We start from the raw sequence: 25,162 nt of genomic DNA, 5'->3' as shown, positions 1-25,162 counted from the left end.
ATATTAAGAATTGGGATTTTCATGTAAGCGATTATATTTTTACCAACAGGACAGCAGATATAAAAATAATCTGAAGCCTTTCACTAGTCAGAGATCACGCTGACAGATCATCTTTTAGTGGACTTCATTAAAAAGTACTTTTTTAAAAAAATGCATTATTTTTAAAAATAGAATTTTATTTCATTTGGGGGAAATTCAGTAAAACCAGATCTTCCCAACTTTTCTTTCACCTCATTTGACAGACACTTTAGGCATCTGCTTGCTGGAGCATCCTCCAATGCTTTCTTCTCATGTTTTGATATAACCAATCTCAGGTAGTTTTTTTTTCTTTGCTTGAACCTGCCTACCTCAGCATCTCTGTAGGATCTCGGGAAAGCCACAATCTTTTTGATCTTTTGTTTCTTCATCTGTAAAATGGGACTAATACTTGCTGTACTGATCTGGGACGTCCCCATACTACTCTAAAATTCTATGACTTATTGATCAGGGCAAGTGAGTCCTAGAATAATGAGACTATTGTTGCTTATTTTCTTTGATTTTAATTTGTACATGGGCACTATAAAATGCTCAAAGAATTGGTTTGGGGTTTGTCGAATTTTTTTCTTTCCCCAAGGACCAGGAAGAAATTTACTTCATGAAGGGGGCCTTTGAAGAAGTGATTCGCTACTGCACCATGTACAACAACGGGGGGATCCCTCTGCAGCTAACTCCCCAGCAGAAATCCTTCTGTCTGCAGGAAGAGAAGCGGATGGGTTCCCTTGGCCTGCGGGGTCAGTCACATGCAGCTTCTAAGTTTGCTTTTTGCTCCAGATCTGCTCTGCCAGCTGTCAGGCACTAAACATGCAACTGATAAGCTAGATTCATTCTGTAAAGCAGAGCGGTATCCTGTGTGAGGTTTAAGGGGGAAAAGAAAGTTAATGACAATCCAAAACAAAACAAAAACCCTTCCTAACCCATGCTTTTAGCATGATTTAGCTCTGCATACTCTAATTTATTTATTTTACTAGAGAGGACCTTCAAGTATAATGTTCCTTGTACCTAATGTAATATGCTCTACTTGTTCAGATTTCAAATTCATTTTATTGTTGCTAATTACACTTTTAGCTTACAGCATTTCCATGTATGGGAAGCACTTTACATATAACTCTCTGAGACTAGGAGTATGAGTATTAATCCCCCCATTTTACAGATGAGAAAATTGAGGGTCAGAAGTTAATTGATTTGCACCAGGTTACACACCTCCTAAACAGCAGGACTAGGATTGAAGTTCAGATTTTATGAGACCTAAATGAACTGCTCTTTCCTTTTTTAAAAAAAACAAAACAAAACAATTTTTTAAATTAATAGCATATAATTTTCCCAATTATATATAAAGATGATTTTCAATTTTCATTTTTTGTAAGATTTTAAGTTCCAAATTTCTTTTCTCCCTCCCTCCCTTTATCTCTCCCCTTCTTAAGAGAGCAATCAGTCTGATATAGGTTATACATGTACACTCATTTTTAACATAAACATAACATTTAACATAAAATCAGAACAAAAGGGAAAAACCACAAGAAAGAAAAAAGAAGTGAAAATAGTATGCTTTAATCCAAATTCAGTCTCCATAGTTCTCCTTCTGGATGCAGATGGTATTTTTCATCTATTCCATCCATAACAGGATGGTCTTGGATCATTGTAGTATGAGAAAAGCCAAGTCTATCATAGTTGATCATTATACAATCTTGCTGTTATTGTGTATATTGTTTTCCCGTGTCTGCCCACTTCACTCAGCATCAGTTCATGTAAGTCTCTCCAGGCCTTTCTGAAATCAGCCTGCTGGTCGTTTCTTTTAGAATATAACATTCTATTACCTTCATATGCCATAACTTATTCAGCCACTCTCCAACTGATGGGCATCTGCTCAGTTTCCAGTTCCTTGCCACTACAAAAAGGGCTGCTGAGAACATTTTTGCACATGTGGGTCCGTTTACCTTTTTTATGATCTCTTTGGGATACAGATCCAGTAGTGAAACTGCTGGATCAAAGGGTATACAAAATAAACTGCACTTTCTGCCTCACTAAGACTCCTTCTACCCACCCCCAGTATGTGGTAGAGCACAAATACTGGCTTTAAACTCTGCGATGGTCTGGTCTACCTTCAAATCTCATCTGCTCTGCTTATTTCCAAGAGAACCAGGTAGCAGAGTGTATAGTGCTAAACTTAAATCAAGTAGATTTGAGTCTGAAACCAGCCTTGGACAATTCCCACCTGTGTGTATGACTCTGGCCTGGTCCAACCATCACCATCATTATTTTTAGATATATCTGCTCTCTCATAACAATTCTCCCAACGATCCTGAGAGATACAACTCATAATCAGTTTTTTTGATGAGAAAACTGAGGCTAATAAATGGCAAATGACCTTGTCCAAGGTCCTATACATAAGAGTCTAAGATAGGATAGGAAATTGTGCCAAATCCAATGGTTCACCTACAAAATCAACTTCTCTAAGCCTGTTTCCTCAATTGTAAAACAGAAATAATTGCACTTACTTCATTTTTTGTTGTGAGAGATGAATAAGACAATATATAAACCTTTCAAACTTTGCTATCTTTTTTTTTCTTATTATTTTTTCCTTATAGCTTTTTATTTACAGGATATATGCATGGATCGTTTTTCAGCATTGACAAATGCAAAATCTTTTGTTCCAACTTTTCCCCTCCTTCCCCCCCCCCCCCACCTCCTCCCCCAGATGGCAGGTTGACCAATACATGTTAAATATGTTGAAGTATAAGTTAAATACAATATATGTATACATGTCCAAACAATTGTTTTGCTGTACAAAAAGAATCAGACTTTAAAACAGTGTACAATTAGCCTGTGAAGGAAATCAAAAATGCAGGCGGACAAAAATAGAGGGATTGGGAATTCTATGTAATGGTTCATAGTCATCTCCCAGAGTTCTTTCGCTAGATATAGCTGGTTCGTTACTGCTCTATTGGAACTGATTTGGTTCATCTCGTTGTTGAAGAGGGCCACGTCCATCAGAATTGATCATCATATAGTATTGTTCAAACTTTGCTATCTTAATGCCAACTATTATTATTATTATTAATTATTTATGACTTTGGACATAAATTCTTACTCTGTAAAATGAAGGGATTGGACAAGATTTATTCCAGCTCTAAATTCTCTGATGGCTTTATCACAAAATCTCTTTTCCCACTTGCCTGCCCAAAGTACCGTCATCAGGAGAAGTAGAAGCTTTTCCCTGTCCAGAATTCTTTTGCTGGGGCAGCTAGACGATGTAGTGGATAGAGTCATGCAACCACAAAGAGCTGTGCTTTGTATCTGTATCTCTAGCACCTATCACTGTGCCTAATGTGCAGTAGGCACTTCCTAAATACTCATATTCCTAGCACAGTGTTCTATATGCTATATGACTTAATAAGTGATTACTTAAAGAAGGCAGCTCTGGATTAATAACCATGTTGCATGTATATTATTTATGTATGTACATATATGTGTGCTATTTCTAGAACACTTTAGTGTTTATGAAATGTTTTCCTTGCAACAACCTTGTGAGTTAGTTAACATAAATATTATTATTCCCACTTAATAGATTTGAAAATTGATGTTCAATGAGTTGACCAGACTTATAGCAGAAACTCAGATCAAAATATTGAGGGCTAAGGGCCACTGCAAATTAGATTATTATATGGAATTCAACTCTATATACTTTTAGGTTTTGAAGAACCTGTGGCTTAAATCTTTCGTGCCAAATCCACTAAGACCTTTCCAACTCTGTCTTCATGATTTTGTCAGTTGGCTGGATTAATCTCATTGTCTTCCAGCATGACATGTTCCTTGCCCTAAAAGAACTTATGGTTATAGCTATAACTGCATTAGAAACTTTAAAAAGTAGGCCTGAGAGGGGATTGGGGGAAATTTTATGGAGGGGAGATTATACTTATTTAGGCTTTTTAAAAATGTACTAAAAGTTCTATTTCTAGCTTTGGGATTAAAAGAAATACCAAGAAGGAACTGGAAACTGAACGTTGGGGAATGACTGAATAAGTTTTGGTATATGAATATTGATAATAGTATGGAATATTGTTGGCCTAAGAGAAATGATGAGCAGGCTGATTTCAGAAAATCCTGGAAAGGATTGATGCTGAGTGAAATGAGCAGAACCAAGAGAACATTGTACACAGTAACTAGAAGATCAAGTGATGATCAATGTGATGAACTTGGCTCTTTTCAACAGTGAGAGGATCCAAGGCAATTCTAAAAGATGTGTGATGGAGAGAGCCATCCACATTCAGAGAGAGAACTATGGAGACTGAATGTGGATCACAACATATTATTTTCACCATTTTTGTTGTTGCTATTTGTTTACATGTCTTTTTTTCTCATTTTTTTCCCTTTTGATCTGATTTTTCTTGGGCAGCATTATAAAGGTGGAAATATTTTTAGGAGAATTGCACATTTAACCTATGTTGGATTACTTGCTATCTAAAGGGAGAGTGAAGAGGGAGAAAAATTTGGAATACAAGGTTTTTCAAGGGTAAATGCTGAAAACTATCTTTGCATGCATTTTGAAAAATTAAAACTATTATTGTTATTTTTTAAAAAGTAAAAACCATTTGTGGAGCATGTTATCAAGAGAATTATGATTCCTTTACTGATAGGTCCCAACAGTAAAAGGGACGTAAATACATATTGTGAAATTTTATGATGGGTCTTGTTTGTGAGGAATTTCCAAGAAGAAGTAGGGATAAAATTGAAAACTATCTAATTTAAGATCCTTTTATGAAAAAACCTTTAAGTGTTACTCTTCCAAGAATAACATTGACCTTGGCTAGAAAAATATTTTATGAAAAAACCCTCTAAATGTTATTCTTCCAAGAATAACATTGACACTGGCAATAAAAAGGTGATCTTCAAGATGTGTTCTAGTATAAGCATCCAATGACCTGGTTCAGAGACATGAATAAATGTTATTCTATATGTATTTGCTCTTCTTTTTCTCCATCTGAAATCAGATTCCATTACACTTGTGAACAAATGTTTTCAGATTGAAATGGGGGGAGAGGGAATGCCAAAAATTAGTTAATTAGTTAAATCAGTTAATCAATCCATTGTGTTTGAATTCCTATGTGTAAGACTGTGTGCTAGGGATTGTGAGGGGATACAGCCTCTACTCTTAGGGAGATGAGAATTTAGATAATTTAGATTTGGGAGTCACACACATACATATATACACATGTACACATATTATTATTACATAAGTATTAACCAACTACTATTAATTATTGGCAAGGTGAATAATACCAGTCAATAGCACAGACAATAACTTCTCTGGAGTTGGGAAAAGAAGAGATTTCCATGAGTGATCAGGAAAAGCTTCCCAATGAACTTGAGCTTGGTTTTGAAGGATGGGTAATTGAAAAAAATTTTTTATTTGATCCTTCTAATAGCCTTAATTAACTAGGTCCTATGAATAAATATTAGGTTCATTTTACAGTTTGAAAAAATATAACCAGAGGACAAAGTGACTTGCCTAAGGTCACACAAACCATAAACTTTGAAGTTAGAATTTGAACTCAGGGCTCTCTTGACCCCGAGTCCATGCCCTTACCACCGTACAACACTTTCTCAGGGTAGGATGAGTAAAGAGGGTCAGGGAAGACATTCCAGACATGGGGGAGTTGGGAGCAAAGACAAGCAAATGGTGTGAGATCTAAAGCACTCCCAACATTCATGTAGGGGATGCTGCTGTTATTCGAATGATTTAGGAGAGATTTCTTGGGCAGAGCCCCCAATGTGAGTACCAGTGAAAGAGAGAATGTTCATTAGAATCATAAGCCTAGAGCTAGAAGGTCTTTAGAAGTGATCCCCTCATTTTATACCTAGGGAAACTGAGTTCCAGAGAGGTTAAAAGTTACTCAAGTAAATAACTAATAGGGCCAGCATTCAAATTCAAGTCCTTTGACTTTGAATTTAATGTTTTGGGGTTTTTTTTTTTTTTTTGAGAATGAAAATGGAATACTTTATCTTTATATCTCCAGTTACCTATCAAACATATTCATTCATTCAATAAATATTTATTAAGTACATACAGTATGCAGATAATTGTGAGGGAGGGGGTGGCCAATACAAAAATAGAGAGAACCCAGCCCTTGCCCTCGTGGAGCTTACAGTCTAAAATAACCTAAGATATCAGCATTTCCTGAACATTACAGAAACTCACTGTCCATTGTCCTTTTCCCCCCTTTTTCTCCTGTCTTAGTGCTGGCTCTTGCTTCAGGCCCAGAGCTAGGTAAGCTCACTTTCTTAGGCCTCGTTGGAATAATTGACCCTCCAAGAGCAGGAGTAAAGGAAGCCGTCCAAGTCCTTACTGAGTCGGGTGTGTCAGTGAAAATGATAACGGGGGACGCTCTGGAAACTGCTCTGGCTATAGGTAATAAATTGCTGGTGGTGGGGCTTTTTATGCTGAAGAACAGTGTTCCATCTTAGCAAGAAAATTAATCCTTTTTCATTATTCCCGAAAAATGCTGGTTTGAGCACTTGAGGCAGTCCTGAAAGAATGCAGCAGAGCAATTCCACCTATTGCCTCAACCCCATGATCAAGGAGAGACCATACTAAGCAAATTCACTTTTTGGGGATACTGAGGAAATAGTTTTCAGGAAATTTCAAAACTTAGTATCTTTCTCATGCAAACAGTCCACCTCAGGGATTTTCATAGATTCATAGACTCAGAAGGAATCTCTGGGATCAAGCAATTATCTTAAGTCTCTCATCTCTGACATAATTTCACTATGGCTTAGGGTAAAAAAATTAGTTAATTGATTTGAGCCATTCTATATATAAACCCCTAGTATTTAAGTGCTTTGATTTTTTTTTTTTTTTTTGTAAATTCAGTTTTGCTAAAAGTGAAACTGTATCCTCAAGTCTATGTAGTATATTCTTAATATAACCCAAAATGCATGTGTTTCCTTATTTATCCCCAGCAACATTACAAACAGGGATCTGTTATTCATATTTCGTAGTTTTCTTTGTCTTTCCTTCAAGAGCTTGAAAATTCTGGGAAACTTGGTTCAGAGCCTCAGTCTTGTATATTCATATTCCCAAATGTTCACAGGCAATATTGCTCCCTAGCCTCCCCAATTAAATAGAACAGATCATTCATCTCCAGGATATTACCATAGAAAGAATAAAAACATCCTTCTTCTTCTCCAAAATGTAAAAAAATTAAAACCAGGATCCAAAGACATCAGACATGTCTAATTTCAGAAATCCTGTGGCAAGGTTCTGATTATTTTCTGACTTCTATTAAAGTGCTTTGTCCTTCAAACCAGTTTGACCTCCACTGAGATGAGATAATATAAGGCCTAGATTTCAGATCTAGTATTTTGTGATTCTGTGACTTTCTGAAGGGTCACATTTAGGTCACTGAAAATAAGAAAGATGGTCATGACTAATAACTGAATAAAAAAAGATTTTTAAACATAAATGTCTATTATGTGTGGCTCCAGAGGTTATTATTCCTGGTCGTTGTTGCTTTTTTCTGCCTTCTATCAACTGTTTATTAATAAGCTGGGCTTTATTTCAGAAAATTTACAGTGAATATAGAGATTGTGGGGAGGTGGAGGCTAGGGAAAAGCAGAAGGAAAGACTCTCAAACTCTTGATGGAACCAGCGTTTGGAGAGTATTTTTAGATAAAATCATCTAAACAGGTTTTTGTTTAAAGGCAGAAACATTGGCCTGTGCAATGGGAAATTAAAAGCCATGTCAGGAGAAGAAGTAGAAAAGATGGAGAAGCCTGAGCTCTCAGCTAAAGTCAGAAAGGTAATGACCCCTTTTCTGTGGATATAACTGTGGAGGTGGGGAACAGGAAGAAAGGAGCAGAGGGCAAAACTTCCTGCTATTGGGACTTGTTTTCAGAGTTATACATCTCCTTTTTTTCTCTATGTTATTCAGGTGTCAATATTTTTCAGGACGAGCCCAAAGCACAAACTCAAAATAATAAAGGTAGGTCTTGAACAAGGAGATGGATTCAAGTACAGTGTTGAGAAGTACCTACTATGGGCAGAGCACTGAATGGGTATTAGGTGAGATTGTGACTAACCCACTGCCTGCTTTCATGTAGCTTACAATCTACCAGGGGATCCACCACATTCACTGATCATCAGAGTACAAAGTAGTGCACAATCCATTCAGCAGACAGGTGGCTGCCAGTGGCTGCCATGTTCATTACAGGGAGATTGTTTTTAAGTCATGGCAGTTTATTAACACCTTACTTAAGCTATAAAGGGGATGAGAGCTACGTGATGAACTTTGAAGTACATTTAGTGTCTTTGGCAGTTTATTTCACAAAGTAGTTATTACAACTCATCAAGAAAAAAGTTAATGGCAAAAATTCACTCATAAATGAACAATTTCTCTACTGTCAAGTATATTGTAATTTTTTTTACACTAATAGGTTTAGATTGCAAAGAATCCCAAAGTATGTAAATGGAGGATGTGGGAATTAGTGTTGATTGTCCTTTTTTTTTTTTTTTTTGCTGAAGCAATTGGAAGTATTAAGTGTCTGAAACCAGATTTGAACTCAGGTCCTCCTGACTTCAGGACTGGTGCTCTATCCACCACCTTGATGCCCTAATTGTCCTTTTTCTTTCCAAGGCTCTGCAGGAATCTGGTGCTATCGTGGGGATGACAGGGGATGGTGTCAATGATGCAGTAGCCCTGAAGTCTGCTGATATTGGAATCGCCATGGGGCAAACAGGGACAGACGTCAGTAAAGAAGCAGCCAATATGATCTTAGTAGATGATGACTTCTCCACTATAATGTGAGTTGCATTTCAAATGTTTTCAGTTTCCAGCAAAAATGCCATTAGTAGAAATAGTCACCTTCCTCTGGTGGATAAAGATGATTATATAGGAATTCTGGCTCTGTTACTAACTAGCCATTTGACTAAAGGCAAATCATCTGAGCCTCAATTTCTTCATCTTTAAAATGGGGATGATACTAGCTGTCATGTCTATTCTCTTTAATATTTGCGTGATGCAGTAATTATAAAAACTCACATTTTAGTCCATAAAACATTATCTCCACAGTTACCCTATAAGATAAGCAGTTATTCCCATTTTTTTTTTTTTTTTTATTGAGGCAATTGGGGTTAAATGACTTACCTAGGATCATATAGTTAGGAAGTGTTAAGTTGCCTGAGGCTAGATTTGAACTCAGGTTCTCCTGATTCCATGTCTGGTGCTTTATTCACTGCTCCACTTTCCAGATGAAGAAATTAAGGCACAGAGAAGTTACTAAGATCTAAGTCTTCTTCTGACTCCAAGGCCACTATTTCTTCTCTTACAACTTTTCTGCCTTGAAAATGTGAACAATGGGGTAGCGAGGTGGTGCAATGGATAGAGCACTAGCCCTCAAGTCAGGAGGACCTGAGTTCAAATCGGGCCTTATACATTTAACATTTTCTAGTTGTGTGACCCTGGGCAAGTCACTTAATCTGAATTGCCTTAACAAAAAGAAAATGTGACCAAAAACTTAGAGCACAAAGACATTATCACATGTCATAATTTATTATTTCCATGAAATTCCTTATGAGCAAACACATTTGATCCCAGTTTTTTAAACTTTCAGAAAAAAGCAGATCCGAATCGGTTAGTGTTGAGATGGTTGCAAACCCCTAATTACAGAGAAGAGATATAGAATCTGAAGTCACGTGACATTTCAGGAGATGGTGTTTCCTCTACTTGGGAAAGCATTCCAAGCTAGAATCTCTTCCCCAGGGAGGCACTAAAAATACCTGACTCTGCAGTGCTTCTTTTGGCTGTCCAGGTCTCAGCTCTGATGCAGTCAGGTGGCCCAGATACCAAGGATCACACTAAAGAGAGGTTTCAAGTGACAGACATGGACCTATACTATATACTATTGATACATTATACATGTATTTAGTGATGCTTTGGGTTTGCAATTAGAGTAAATGCCTAGCTAGCTAGGTTTCCTTACAGTTCAGTTATATGGATAAGCTGTATTTGTAAAACCTGATATATAAAAATCTTAACTCATAAATTAAGTTAGATGGTTATGTTTTGTTTTACAATATAACCAACAATTTATTTTACAATCTCAAGATGAGAATCCTTTAAGTAGAACACTTAAGACGTGGTCTGTATGCTCAGTAGCTCTAGCAGACTATTTTATTACTTTTGTTACTGTTGTTGAGTCATTTCAATCACGTCCAATTCTTGATAATCCCAATTAAGGTTTTCTTGGCAAAGATGGTTGGCCATTTCCTTCTCCAGTTCATTTTACAGATGAGAAAAACAGGATGAAATGACTTGCTCAGAATCACACAATTAGTGTCTGAGGCCAGATTTGAACTCAGGAAGTTAAATCAGCCTGATTCTGGTCCAGCACTCTGTGCATGATGGCACCTCCTAGCTTCCCCATCTTATTCCTAAAAAGGGGCTTAATAATTGTTTGCAGGAGCATATTCTCACATAACTTTCCAAAACTGCTTCTGCTGTAAACTGATATCAGTGGAAATTGTGCTGCATTTGTCGTGAAAGGGCACTGGGTTTTAATCCAGATTCTGCTAAGCAGTTTAGTGACACTGGGCAGATCCTTCCCCTTCCCAGAACTTGTTTTCTCCATTATAAAAACCAGATTTGAACTAGGTCTTTTATTATTTATTTATTTGTTTGGGTTTTTAAAAAAAATTTTTTTTTTGTTTTTTTTTTACTGAAGCACTTGGGGATAAGTCATTTGCCCAGGGTCAAACAGTTAGGGAGTGTTAAGTGTCTAAGGCAAGATTTGAACTCAGGTCCTCCTGACTTCTGGGCTGGTGCTCTATCTACTATACCAACTAGCTGCCCCTCCCTTTATTTATTTTGTAACCCACTGATGGTTGCCTTCAATTTTCTGGCTCCATAGTCATACTCTTAATTGTAGCTATTATCATCATCATCATCATCATAATTATTATTATGTATATAATTCTTTGAGGTTTACAAAATACTCTATATATTATTTAATTTGATCTTCCCACAATCCTGTGAAGTAAATTTTATTATTTTCATTTTACAAAAGGGCAGATGGATGTGAAGTGACTTGCCCAGGATCACTTGGCTAACTTTTTAGGCAGGATTTGAATTAAAGTCTTCCTAATTCTAGGAAATTGCTATTAGGAGATAAGAAAAAAACAAAACAAAATGAAATGAAAACCTAAGATAAAACTCAATCTCTGTCTTGGTGGAGCTTATAATACGGCAGAGGGACAAAGGCCCATAACTATAGGGCAAAAAAGTATCACAAAGTAAATGTAATAGAGATACAAAGCATCTTGTTCATTTGCTCTCTTCTTCCAGGAATGCGGTCGAGGAAGGAAAAGGCATTTTTTATAACATAAAAAATTTTGTCCGGTTCCAGCTCAGCACGTGAGTACAGACTTATTTGCACATCAAGTAAAAATTGTTTTCCCCCATCTCTCCAACCTCCCCCCATGGAAGCAGCTCTCTACACTCTGCCACTTTCTGCTGGTTTTGTTTCCTAGGAGTATTTCTGCTTTAAGCCTGATTACTCTGTCCACAGTATTTAACTTACCCAATCCCCTCAATGCAATGCAGATTCTTTGGATCAACATTATCATGGATGGACCGCCAGCTCAAAGGTGAGAAGATCTTCAAATTGTTATAAACTCATAAGAAAATTTAGTAATCTACTAGGCCAAGGGATTTGTTAAAGGTCCCAAAATACTCCTTTCCCCAACATTTTCCTACTCCAACCAAACTGAGAATTAAAATTTCCTGACCCTCTGATCCATGTGTGGGATGAGATCCCACAATGTTGTGAACCCTTCCATGGGGTAAATTCCTTAAGAGGAAGACGGAGGGGATCTTTTTGAGCATCTAACCCAGTGAGGTGGAGAACAGATGCCTAATAAGTGTCTGATAAATGAATCTATGTTCTGTTTGTGATATTTTAAAGTATTGCGTTTTGTTTTGAATAGTTTGGGAGTAGAACCAGTTGACAAAGATGCCCTGAAGCATCCTCCTAGGAGTGTGAAAGATACCATTCTCAGTAAAGCACTCATCTTGAAAATCCTAATATCTGCTGTCATTATCATCAGTGGAACCCTTTTTATCTTCTGGAAGGAGGTAAGGAAGAGCCTAGCCCGTTTGCTTTCACTCACCTTCCTCTTCATTGATATTCCTTCTTAAGACAGTCAAAAAGCATTTCCTATTGGCAAGAGGAGCCAAGATTTGAGGGATACAAAGAAAAGCTCACATTCGAACTGGGAAGACTATAGGCAAAAAACTGTGCATCTATGAGATGTGTACAGGGTAAATTGGGAGTAATCTCAGGAGAAATTAGCAGTGACAGGATGGAGGAGAGAAGAGTACCTGGGAAAGGACTCTTGGAAAATGTGGGATCTGAATTGAGGCTTGAAGGGAACCAGTCAGTAAGCATTTATTAAGCATCTATTTTGTGCAGGGCAAATGACTAAGTGCTGGGGTATAGCACTGTCCTCAAGTTTACAGTTTAATGGAAGGGACAACATGTAAACAACTATATACAAACAAACTAAATATAGGATAAAACAGAAATAATCAATAGAGGGGAAACACTATGGAGAGGAATCAGGAAAGGCTTTTAGCTGGCTTTTGAAGGAAGAAGCCAGGGAAGGCAGAGATGAGGAGAACATTCCAGACCTGGGGAACAGACAGTAAAAGTGGACTTTCTCATCTGAAGAAGAGCAAGGAGATGGAGGGAAGGAGGGAAGAGCAGCCCATGGAAGGAGGGATAATCCATCATTCACTGGGCCCTGTTATTACCACAGGGCATAAATCACTGGAACACTACCACACAAGTAGGTAGGGCAACTATAAAGAGCAATGGACTTAAGAGTCGTGAAGATCTTGCGCTCAAATTTAACATCAGATACTTCCTAGCTATGTGACCCTGGGCAAGTTACTTAATGCTGTTTGCTTCAGTTCTTCAACTGTCAAATAGGACTAATAAAAGCAACTACTTCTTAAGGTTTTGTGAGAATCAAACAAGATTATATTAGTAAAGTGCAGTGCCTTTATTATTATTATTATTATAGTATTATATAATAAAGTGCAAGAGGGACTTAATAAATCCAGCCTTTCTGCTTGTCTTCCTTCCAATGAAGGGGAATCCAAATATTTGCAGAATTTGACTTGCAAATAAACTGAACTTAGTCCTGAAGAGATTGTGTTTGTGGTTTTAACTAGAGGTTCCCACAATGTACATTAATTTCTCAAATAATTTGAGTTTCTTTTTCCCCTTGGAAGTCAGATTCAAAACTTTTTGCCCCCCACGAAGGGCTGCTTTGTTTTTAGCACTGTTACCTATCACCCTTATCCTTATCCCAAAGCATCTAAGGTCCCTAATTTGTGCTTGGAACTGCCACAGACTGAGTCCTCAATGTTTTAGCTAATGATTTTAAGGCAGTCCCTACTTTATGTAAGAGAAAAGACAACCTATGGTAGAATACAACAGCTGGAAAAAAAGATCTGTTCAATCTGTCACTGCAAGATCCTAATTCTATGACAAATCAGTGAGAACCTGCAATCCTAAATGCGTATCCCCCACATATTTTTGAAAGATGATTTTATTTGGTGAGATCACTTACATCAAGGTCTTTGCAAACCATAAAACACTAATTAAATGCCAGCTATTATTATAGTTATTTTCAATATCAGAAGACTAAGAATCCCCAATTATATTGTACTTTGTTGTTTACAGTGTTTTCCTCACAATAGTTCTCTAGGCTAGATACTGTGAGCATTATTGCCATCATTTTATGGGTGAGGAAACAGGTTTTAAGACACAGAATGACTTGCCTTGGATCACTTAGGAGCTAGAAGGTGTAGGTCTTAGTGCTTAAAACCATATTTGGATTTTAGGGCACTTTCTGCTACACTATGAATTAAAGTTTTTGGAATTCCTTTTTGGAAACTTTTTTAGAGCTAGTCTGAATCATGCAAGTACGCTTACTTTATAAGTGCATTCTTGACCAATTTAACTTTAGTCCATTTCTAAAGATTTAGTCAAGTCAGCAATGGTGTGGTAAGCAGGGAGATGCCAAAATAAATAAGATGGGGATATCTGAATTCAGCAGTTGAATGCTTAGTAAAGTCTGTGTGATTAGATAACTCTGAAGGAAGTGAGAAGTATATTTAAGAGATACACCAAATAAAGAGCACTATGACAATTTGAAGAGAGATATGTCACACAGTTGGGTATAAATCAAAATGTGCTGTACAAATATGAGATGGGGATAGTGATCTGCTGCTCTATAACTTTGGACCAATTAGTGTTGTTCTCTGGGACTGCTTTTCATTAAAATAAGACCATTAACCAGATTATCTTTAAGATCCATTTCCTGCTCTGAGATTCTAGAATGACTTATCATCTTGTAAAAATATAACTAGGACGAGGAAATCCAGTTGCTCCATGCACTCATAATCTCTTATTGGCATATTGCAGTTGTATTATGTGTCGCTCACATTTGTTTATAGAGTTCTAGATTTCACTCATCTGTCTCCTAAGACTGTGTTTCCAGAAGGAAGAGCTCTACTTTTTTCAGTCTATTCTCACAAAGATAATTTATTTAATCCTTACAATGATCCTATAAAATAGGGAGAATAAATGGTAATATCTCTGTTTTATAGATGATGAGTAACTAGCTTTCAAATTTCCACCAAATCTTCTTTTCTCTAAACAGAACTTCCCAGGGCTTCCTTCAATAACATCATTAAGCTTCTTGCCATTACCTTTGTCTAAATGTTCTCCAATTCCTCAGTGACCATCTTGAAATGTGGCTTTTAGAATTTTCACAATGAATCAGATCCCGTGGCTGAGACCATCTACCAAAGTTTTTGTCTCTGTACATTATGGGGAAATTTGGAGACAGAGTATAACTATTCTCATTGGATCAAACAGAGATTTCGCTCAGGAGTCCAGCAAGAATAGCTCTGTGAATATCTTCACATAAACCTTTATAATCCCAGCCTTTTCTAACTTATGGCTAATAATGAGTCCCCTAAGTTTGCATTAACTATTGCACAAAATGGCATTTTCTTTGATTTTTCTTATGTTAGATTGTTAAAAGATCCAAGAAGGGTTTGGTAGACATTATCCTAAAATGTCGTGTTCTTGGAAATAGTAAATCCATTATCACCTTATCCAGATCATTTATAACTATAAATCTTGATCACATTTCATCTTGATTTTCATGCTTCAAGACAGAAGGGTCTTAATCTTTTCCATCTCTCCTTACACAGAATTTCCCCATCCTCCCCAACATTTCAATTGTTCCTCTCAAGCTCTTTCAGTTTCATCTTTTTTCTCTTGAGTTGGGATGTTCAGAACTACATAGGGCATATTAGGTTCCAGTACACCAAGGTTTTGTGCAAAGGCAAAACCATATCTTCTGTTTCCAATATTATCCTTGTAATGCTTGGCATCTTGCTGGTCTTTAAATGCAATAATACACTGGGTCACTATTTACAAAGAACACTTACAGTGATACCTGGGTCACTTCTTGGGCAGTTCCTGGGTCCCAAGGAATGGTTCTGAACCTTTTCTCCTGTGTTCTCTTCTAAGTTTAAGTCACAGATGCACACACTGATGCTTTTCAATGTTTGGTCTTTGATTACTTAGAATTGCTCAGTATTCCTGTAGACTTGGAGATTTTCCTATACTCTCTTTTTCAGATTATTATGAACATATAGAGATATACAGAATATGGTTCCTTTGAGAACCCAATTATTTATCAAATATATTTTATATATATATATATATGTTTATCAAATATATTATATATCCATCAAAAGAAGTGCCAGATTATCCTTGCTCTGTCTCCAAACTGGTTTCCTATTGACAATCCCTCTCCCAATTTTGGAAAAAAACATTTTGAAACAAAAGGGGGGTGGTTCCTTGGCATAGACATCTTAGAAGATGTAGAGAGATAATATAGCATCAATATTTTATCCATTTCATGCTTTACTTCCTCAGAGGTTAGCCAGGAACAATTTCCTTTAACAGAAATCACATCACCTTTCCCCTGATAGGTTCAATGGTTCTGTTCCATATCAATTTTTAGTTTTTGTTAATAGTCCTAATAGCCATCTTCTAGTTTACCACTTTATTTGCAACAAGTTGTGTGTTTTGGCCAACAAGGTCATATTGTCATCCAATAATTCCTTCACTATTTACAAACCAATCCCACCTAGTTCCAGCAATTTTTCATTTTTTTGACTTTTAGTTATAGAATATCATTGTGTATTTGATCCAATAACTCAATTCTGCATATATTGAGAGAATTCAGGAGCAGAAAGAGGGGGAAATCTCTGTCTTCATCCTTACCCAGGGATATTCTGATGGACTCTTCCATTGATGATTGCTTCGAGGCTAATAATTTTTCCTCTTTTGCAACATTCCATTTTACATACATTTTACCAGATTCCTGATGGCAAGGAAGTCACACCAAGGACGACGACGATGACATTCACTTGTTTTGTGTTTTTTGATCTTTTCAATGCCTTGACGTGCCGTTCTCAGGTGAGACAGATGTTGCCTGATTATTTCAGCTATAGAATCAGAAGCATTTTCTGTTTTTTTGTAGACAATGAAGCAATAAATGTATTGTGCCCCAAAGAAAATGTAACATGATTTAGCAGGAGACAGTGGGAGAGTAGAAAAAAAAAATTGGCTATTCAATCAGAGCAACCAAGCCCCAAGTCTAACTCTGAATACCTACCTGTGTGTGGAATTGTTGGGAAAGTCATTCAAGTGACTTGCCCTCAGTTTCCCCATTCATAAAATTAGGGGCAAGAGTAAATGATTTCTCTGGTTCCTTACAACTCTACAGCTCCTAGCAGCTGCTCATTGGTTTCAGATAGACACATTTTCAGTGATGATCCTTTCCCTTTTGACTGACAGACTAAAAATGGTGTTTTATTTTTTTTTCTCCTCACACTATACAGACAAAGCTGATATTTGAGATCGGGTTTTTCAGAAACCGCATGTTTCTATATTCAGTGCTCGGATCCATCCTGGGGCAGCTGGCTGTGATCTACATTCCACCATTACAGAAAATTTTCCAGACTGAGAATTTGGGAGCATTAGGTAAGTCAGTGAGGTGTGAAGAAAGTTATGGAAAATAAACAGGATGATGAATCGGGAGTGTTGTTGGCCAAAGCCAATAAGATATTAGGTTGTAACAGAAGCCAGTGTCTGAAAATGTATGGCAGTAAGAAGGTGTAAATTCATGGCTCAGCCAGTTATCCCCAAGATGGCTAGAACAAAACCATCAAATTAAATTGAAAACAGATTAAGTACTTTTAAGGTTTGCAAATTATTTTCTTCACAATTATATGAGGTTGAGATTTCTGTTATCTTTACTTCTGCTTTACAGTTGAGGAAACTAAGCCTTGAATTAAATAATGTGTCTGAGGATTCACAACTAGTATGCATTAGGATTTAACCAAGGACTCCTGGGGCCAGCATTGTCTTCACAATTCCATGATGACACAGATTCTGAATGGAGTTTATTGATCTTGTAAATAGAGAATTAGAATTCTACATCTGGAATACTACTTTAGCATCTGAATGATGAATTAAGGGGCAAGGAAACCTGTTAGGAGCAGATAAGGTGTAAGAAGAGTAATGATGCTAAGTGTAGAAGGGAAGAAGAATTCAAAGATCCTAAGAAGATAGAAATAATAGGGATTTGGCAAGGATTGGATGTGGGAAAACAGGAAGAGTTGACTCCAAGATTTGGGGGCTTGGGACACCAGAATAATGCTGCCTTAAGGAAAATATGTCAAAGGAAAAGATCACTTCTGGAGGGAAGATGGTAGTTTGAAGTGTTAATAGGATATAACCATAGAAGGTAGAAAGGATAGAATAACTTGATGGAATCACAGAAGAGAGCTCAGAAAACATCTGGAGCTGGATATATAGGATTGGTCTTTATTAAATGTAAGGAATTTGCTAGGATTACAAAGACAAACTAGTCCTTTAAGAAGCGGACATTTTATTGGGAAAGACAAAATGTACATATGCAAGTATCTACAAAATAAATACCCGATAGTGGTAGAGGGATCCATCCAAATAGAGTGAGCAATAAAGCCTTCAAAGGAGGTAGCACATGTCTGGGATTCTGAAGGTAAAATCTCTTTCAGAAAGGTAAAGATAAGGAAAGAATACTTTCCTAGATGGAGGAAGTCTGTGCAAAGGTATAAAGACAGAAGGCAAGGAATATATATGAGAAATAGTTGAAAAGGCAAGTTTTATTGGATCATCATGGGATAAATCATAAAAAAATCTTGGGACTCTTCTAGTAGCAGAAAAGCTTAAATGTGGGGACAATAGGGATGTTTGTAAATGTGTATATATTTGTATGTTATTATACACACATACAAATATGTGTGTATATATATATATTTGTATGTGTATATAAATATATTTGTGTGCGTATGTATGACAGAACTAGAAAAGTAACCTAGGATATAAAGGACTTTAAGTGCTACATGAAAGAGTCTATATTTGATTATGAGCCATCAAAGCTTCAGGAGGGAAGTGATCTGTACTTTAACTGTGAGAGAAGGGAGACTCTAGGAGTGGAGAGACCAACTAGGAGACTCAGCCAGTAATCCAGGCAAGAGATGATAAGGGCCTAATGTGGTCCTACAAATAGGGAGAAGAGAATGGAAGGGAGATTTAGGGGTAGGACAATATTGAGAATGTAAACCTGGATGACTAGAAAGTGGTGGTGATGATGGTGAGAAAGGAGGAGGAGGAGGGAGGGAGGGAAGGAGAAGGGAGGAATTGTTCCGGAGATGGGTAAATGATGAATTGTGTTTTGAACTCGGAGAGATTGCAGTTAAAGCCATCTAGGAATTATCTGCATAGATAATTAAAATCACCAAAGAGACAGCATAGATTGTGAAGCTCCAAGACTGAGCCTTAGGCTATGTTAAGGAGGATTAACAGAGACTGAGGAGGAGTTGGGTGGGCAGGAGAATCTAGCAGCTGCATCCCCAAAAATCTGGAGGTTAATCTCCAGAAGAGAAGGGCTCAGCAATGTGAGATGCTTCAGAACAGTCAAGAAGGATCATAGTAGGAGAGACCAACATCTGATCCAATCTCCTTATTGTATAGAGGAGGAATTGACGTGGTGGTATAAATGGAATAAATGGCAGAGCCAGAGTTCAAATCCAAATTTTAAGTCCAATTTCAGTGCACTTTTCACTATATCATTTACTTGGTTACCAGTTACATAGAAATGAAAAGCAACAGTGTAAAAATGGATATGGTCACTGTTTGAGGGAGAAGAGAATAATATTGAGGTTCTGAACCTGGGTATCTAGGACTCTGAAAGTAGCATCTTTGTTAATTTATTAACTAATTTGGGGGAGGCTTGGAAGGGGATATTATGAGTTCAGTTTTGGACATGTTGAGTTTGAGATGTGCAAAGGCTTGTGAACTTTAGACTTTAGAACTGAATATATGGATCAGAGAATCATCTACATAACTGAATCCATGGGAGCTGAGATCAAGTGAGAATGCAGAATAGGGGAAAAGGAGAGAAAGAGAAAGCCTAATTACAGAGTCCAGAAGAATATTAAAACTTAAAGAGGATGGAAGGACCATCTAACTCTCAGAATTACTGAGGAAAAGGTCCAGAGTTGAAATCAAGCTGTGTAACTAGTGGCAAATTTCTCTGGGTTGCTTTTCACAAAGAAATATGTGGATAGAGAAAAGGTGAATTGCTTTTGAATTTTAATGCAAGTTGTTAGGATCTTTATAAGGACTGAGTCAATTCCTCTGAATTTAAAAAAAAAAAAAGTTTTTACAATTGTCTCTGAAATATAATTTATAATTTTTCTTCTTTTTCCTCCTCAACAGACTTGTTGTTTTTAACGGGTTTGGCTTCATCTGTGTTCATTCTGTCAGAACTGATCAAACTATGTGAAAAATACTGCTGCAGAACTAAGACAGTCAAGACTCACCATGAAGCAGTGTAACAGATTCCACTCAGTGTAACATTTTTATAAATAGTGTATATTTTTGCTGAAACTGTGACCTCTTTTTTCAGAGATGTACACAAAAAAATCTATTTTTAGATAACAGCATCACTTGTGTTGAAGACCCTTTGGCTACCAGACTTGATTCTTCTTTGAAAAGCCTGTCATGATGTACATCAGTTTACCTTGGATGGTTTCAAACTATAGCAGGCAAAGGCAGTTCTCCATGTAAGGGCTATCATTCTGAGTACCAGTGCTGTGCCTGACAAAGAAATCTCACACTATTTATTTATTAAATTACAATGGTTTTTCTTAATAAAATATATTAAACTAAGAAGAGCATGTTTCTAACAAATAATCTGAATTTTTGGACTGATTTCAGGAGGCCAAAATGTATTTTTTATATCTGATGCATATATTAGAAAATTAAGAGACAGTAGAAAAAACCTTAGACTTAGTCCACAGACCTAGCCTTGTTTCCACTTAATAGCTGTATAATCTTGGGCAAGTCATTGAACTTCTCAAATTTAGTTCTTTACTTGTAAAACTTGGTGTACAGCACTTGCCTCATCTGGTTCATGGAGCACTTGTGAGGATGGATGTACTAAAGGATGTATGTGATGAGGCAGTTAGGTGTTAATGATGGATAGAGTGTTGTCCCTGGAGACAAGAGGACCTGCATTCAAATATAGCCTTAGAAACTCCCTCCTGTGTGACCCTGAGCAAGTCACTTAATCCCGTTTGCCTTGGTTTCCTCATCAATCAAATGAGCTGGAGAAGTAAATGTCAAAACCACTCCAAGATCTTTGCCAAGAACCCCCAAGTGGGATTATGAAGAATCGGACACTATTGACAAACAAAAAATGTATATTAAAGGAGTGCTAGAAAGTGTTAGAAAGGATGTTGATATATTGCAGCTACCTTTAACCAAAATATTGGGCCACTTACTCCATTCTGAAAATCAATATTACTTTGTCAATAATCCAGGAAGTATCATGGGTTCAATAAACATGAATACTCATGGGGAGAGGCCTAGTGATTATTTAAAAAATTCTTAGCTTTTTAAATAGACTTCTACTTCTCCTTTCCCCCTTCTGATGTGTCTCTTTTTCTCATCCTTTTAAAAATTATTCCAGCAATAACTGACCCTCATGAATACTTGCTATATAAATTTAATTACCCTAATAACGATAAAGTTCTTAGGACTTACATATATATATAAATCTTCCCATATAGGAATGTTAAACAGGTTAGCTTTATTGAATCCTTATGATTATTCTTTCATGTTTAACTTAATGCTTCTGGAGTCTTCTGTTAGAATATCAAATTTTTTATTCAGCTCTGGCCTTTTTATTAAGGAAGACTTTAAAGTTCTCTATTTCATTAAATATCTACTTTTTTTGTCCTGAAAGATTACATTCAGTTTTGTTGAGTAGGTGATACTGTGGCTTCATGAAATTTGAAATGTATCTTGATAACAGCATCACTTATGTTATGACCCCTTTGGCTACCAGACTTGATTCTTCTCCTTTGAAAAACCTAAAATAATTTAAATCAGTTTATCTTGGATGATTTCAAACTAAAGCAGGCAAAGGTAGTTTTCACTTGTAAGGACTATCATTCTGAGTATTAGTGAAATATGAGAAATGTGAAATCTAGGCTTTTTCTTTGATCATGACTTTTAAGTAGCCCAATAATTCTAATATCTCTCATCTATTTCGTGGGTCAGTTTTCCCAATTAAATATTTCACATTTTCTTCTGCATTTTCATTCTTTTCACTTTATCATAGAATCCTCCCCCTCTTGCCCAATTCTAAGTTTTAAGAAATCATTTTTTTCAGTGAATTTTCTTAAATTTTAATTTAGCCAATTCTGCTTAAGAAGTTCTCTTTGGTGGATTTTTATGCTTATCATTTATCTTCTGCTGTATTTTCTTATGCTTCTTTTATCTTTTTAAATAATTTTCTTGTATCACTCTCATTTCTTTTCCCAATTTTTCCTCTACCTCTCATCTCTAACTCTTCCAAGAAAATTCTTGTTGGGTTTGGGTTCAATTGGCATTTTTCTTTGAGGCTTTTTTTGGGTAGCTCTATTCACCTGAGAGTGAAGAGAAAAGCTTCAGGGATTTTTGGGTTTTTTTGGTACTTTTTTCAGAGCTAGTTCTGAAGGCCTACAAGTTTTTGGTGCTTCCAAGGCAGTCTGATCTAGGGAGAGGTGTGCTAGTCTCTACCCTAGTACTGCAACTTAGAACTGTGTATGAGCAATAGAGTTGACAGCTGTCCCCTGTGCCAGCAAAGAGTCCCCTAGAATCTCTTTCTGACCAGTTGTCCGATTTCCTTACCTTCTCTGGGCTGAGATCAGCTCCCAGAACTGCGGCTAATGCTGCTACTGTGGCAGCTAATATGTCTGTGAGCTCCAGACGGGTCAACTCGAATATCACAGACCTCTCAAATTTTCTTAGATAAGAAAACTATCTCACCCCAACCTTTTGTTAGCTCTGGTGTTACAAAATTTTATTTGAGGAATTATTTTAAAGTTGTTTGGAGGATGTTAGGGAATGTTAGGTGGCTGCCCCAATCCACCATCTCAGCTTAAACTCTCTTTAGACAGTGCTGTCAAATGACATATCAATATCCACAATCCTGCAAAAAGATGGTCAGAATGAAGACCACTCTTTGAGCTAGAAAGAGGATAAGACATCGATATTGAGAACAGAGAACTCAAGTCCAATCAGTGAATTTTAATTCAGCCTCCATATCTTAGCTACAGAATCTTGAGTGAATATTAACTCTTAGGTTTCCTTAAAGATAAAATGGAAATAAGAATGCTTGTACCACTAGTATGCATTACTGGGCTGCTATGAGGAATGTTCTTTACAAACTTTAACATCTCTATTATTGTTATTATTGGAGACATGGTATGTCCAAGTTTCATTACCAGCATGATTTAAAAACAGCATTTTTTTTAAAATGACAGGAGTAACCCAGGGTTCGGGGCTTGGCAAGGTATAAGCAGCAATGTCATAGTGGAGGGGGGCTTTGATAACTAGATCTTGATTGGGGATTAATTTGAATACCAGGAATCTCAAAAGAAGAGAGACTGCTTAGTGAGGAAGGTCAAGGGATGGAGCAAGGAGCATCCCAACACCATATCTGAGAATGAGCACAGAGTACTGGCGCTGTGATCAGGAGGTAGCCATGTCTCAGGGGGCTCTAGAAAAGTAACGAGAAAGAAAGAGGCTGAAACGAGTAGGGGTACACAGACAAGTAGTCAGGGAGAGCAGGGGGCAGAACAAGATAAGAATAGAGTTTTGGATCAGAGACAGAATGAACATGTAAGGGTGGGAGCACGCTAATTCTGCGCCAAGTCCGGCCTCTTGGCAGATGGAGTTTTATCCTCTGAGACCCAGGGAGGGTCCGTCTTAGCACAGGACCAGACAGAACTAAGAGCACCTGCACTGAAGGCCAGGGCATCTGTCTTGTCTGTAGAAGGCCTTGAGAGGCAGAAGATGGAAGTGATGCTGATGAGGTTGGAGGCAGGTAGTGACCTCTCCCCCCCCCCCCAATATAAAGCACAAGGGGAGTTCCAGGAAGCCAATAGGACAGGGAAAAGGAAGGGATCTTTACCCCAATTTGTGCACAATCCAGCCCTGCTGGTATAATTTTTTTCTGACTTGTTAACAAAAGTAACATTGAATGATGTTTAATATACACTTTTAAAAATTCTACTATGCCATCTAACTGTATAATTGAAAATAATGAGGCAATTCTGCACACATTATACTTTAACCAGAGTCAGAATTTAATCCTTTAGATTTTCATTTTCAAACATCTGCTTTAGAATTATATATAGAAAATATCTGAGTTAAAAACCATATAATATCATCCCATATAATACAGCATTGCATAACACAGTGCTAATAAAAATCTAGTTTTTAATAGGAATAATTCATCTGAAGCTCTGCCTCCTTCGATGCTTTCAGAGAACACCTTGTCCTGCTGAAGCAGATACTTCTATTTATAAGACTTATCTGCCCCAGAAAGGAATGGTTTACATATTGCTAACATAAATCAAAACATTACCATGAAGATATTCATGGCTACCTTTGGGGAATGGTTCTTGGTGGGTGGTTGTCCTTCATTTTCAAAGAGGTCCAAAATGTCATCACTATGTGAGAGTTGAGTTACAGTGTGTCCAACTGTGGCTGATCAAACCAGTACGAGCTTGGAATGCTCCGGCACAGGTCGGACAACAAGAGTCCCCATGAACATTTGGGGTGGATTCTCTTGACTTTGAGTATCTCATGTTTCTTCTGAGCTAATTCAATTCTGTTTTGCTTATAATGCACAGCACCTTCTCTGATGAGGGCACACCACGCCTCCAGTGGTTTAGGTAATCATTAAGTCTACCCACAACTACTGAAAATATCCCTATAAATCTTTTTTTTTTTTTAATTCAATTTTATTTTCAGCTCCAAATTCTCCATCCCACCATTCCCCATGAGAAAGTAAGAACAAAAACCATTACAAATGTGTATGGTTAAGCAAAACAAATTCTAGCATTAGTCATGTCCAAAAATTTTTTTTTAATTTGCATTCTTAAGTCCACTGATTTATTGCTGATCATGACATTGATTTGAATTTCTTTCACAATATGATTATATAAATCATTCTTCTGATTCTTCTCACTTCCCTCTGCACATCAAGTCTTCTCAGATTTCTTTTGAAACCATTCTGTTCATCATTTCTTACAACACGATAGTACCACCACATTCATATACTATAATTTGTTTAGTCATTCCCCAATTGATGAATACCCTCTCGTTTTCCAATTTTTTTGCCACCACAAAAACAAACAAACAAAACCCAATTACCACTGTTTCTGTACAAATGGATTCTTTTCCTCTTTGGGCTACAGATCTAATAGCAGTATTGTTGAATCAAAGGGTTGGTTTATTTGTACAAGTTTTCCTATAGCCTTTCCAGCATTTCATTTTCCTTTTCCCCCCAGCTTTGTAAATCTGGGTGTGAAATGGAATTTTAGAGTTGTTTTAATTAGTATTTCTCTAATTATTAATGATTTAGAGCATTCTT

The 25,162-nt window shown here is 37.0% G+C and overlaps 1 protein-coding gene across 2 annotated transcripts in view; it reads left to right on the top strand.

Annotated features, from left to right (window-relative positions):
* ATP2C2 (ATPase secretory pathway Ca2+ transporting 2) overlaps positions 1–20,403 on the top strand; it is a 105,635-nt gene extending 85,232 nt beyond the window's left edge. For both annotated transcript variants that reach the window (XM_074286336.1, XM_074286337.1), the window contains 11 exons: positions 614–770; positions 6,275–6,445; positions 7,738–7,835; positions 7,968–8,018; positions 8,670–8,836; positions 11,376–11,444; positions 11,561–11,677; positions 12,017–12,164; positions 16,501–16,599; positions 17,025–17,166; positions 19,951–20,403. In XM_074286336.1, the coding sequence (XP_074142437.1) occupies positions 614–770; positions 6,275–6,445; positions 7,738–7,835; positions 7,968–8,018; positions 8,670–8,836; positions 11,376–11,444; positions 11,561–11,677; positions 12,017–12,164; positions 16,501–16,599; positions 17,025–17,166; positions 19,951–20,069 (1,338 nt within the window). In that variant the 3' untranslated portion in view covers positions 20,070–20,403. The remainder of the gene's footprint in view (positions 1–613; positions 771–6,274; positions 6,446–7,737; positions 7,836–7,967; positions 8,019–8,669; positions 8,837–11,375; positions 11,445–11,560; positions 11,678–12,016; positions 12,165–16,500; positions 16,600–17,024; positions 17,167–19,950) is intronic.
* The last annotated feature ends 4,759 nt before the right edge of the window (positions 20,404–25,162 follow it).

Source organism: Sminthopsis crassicaudata, chromosome 2, assembly GCF_048593235.1.
Source record: "Sminthopsis crassicaudata isolate SCR6 chromosome 2, ASM4859323v1, whole genome shotgun sequence".
NCBI classification, from domain to species: domain Eukaryota; kingdom Metazoa; phylum Chordata; class Mammalia; order Dasyuromorphia; family Dasyuridae; genus Sminthopsis; species Sminthopsis crassicaudata.
Note: the sequence above shows the minus strand (reverse complement) of the source record. Positions and strands in the feature narration are given on the sequence as shown.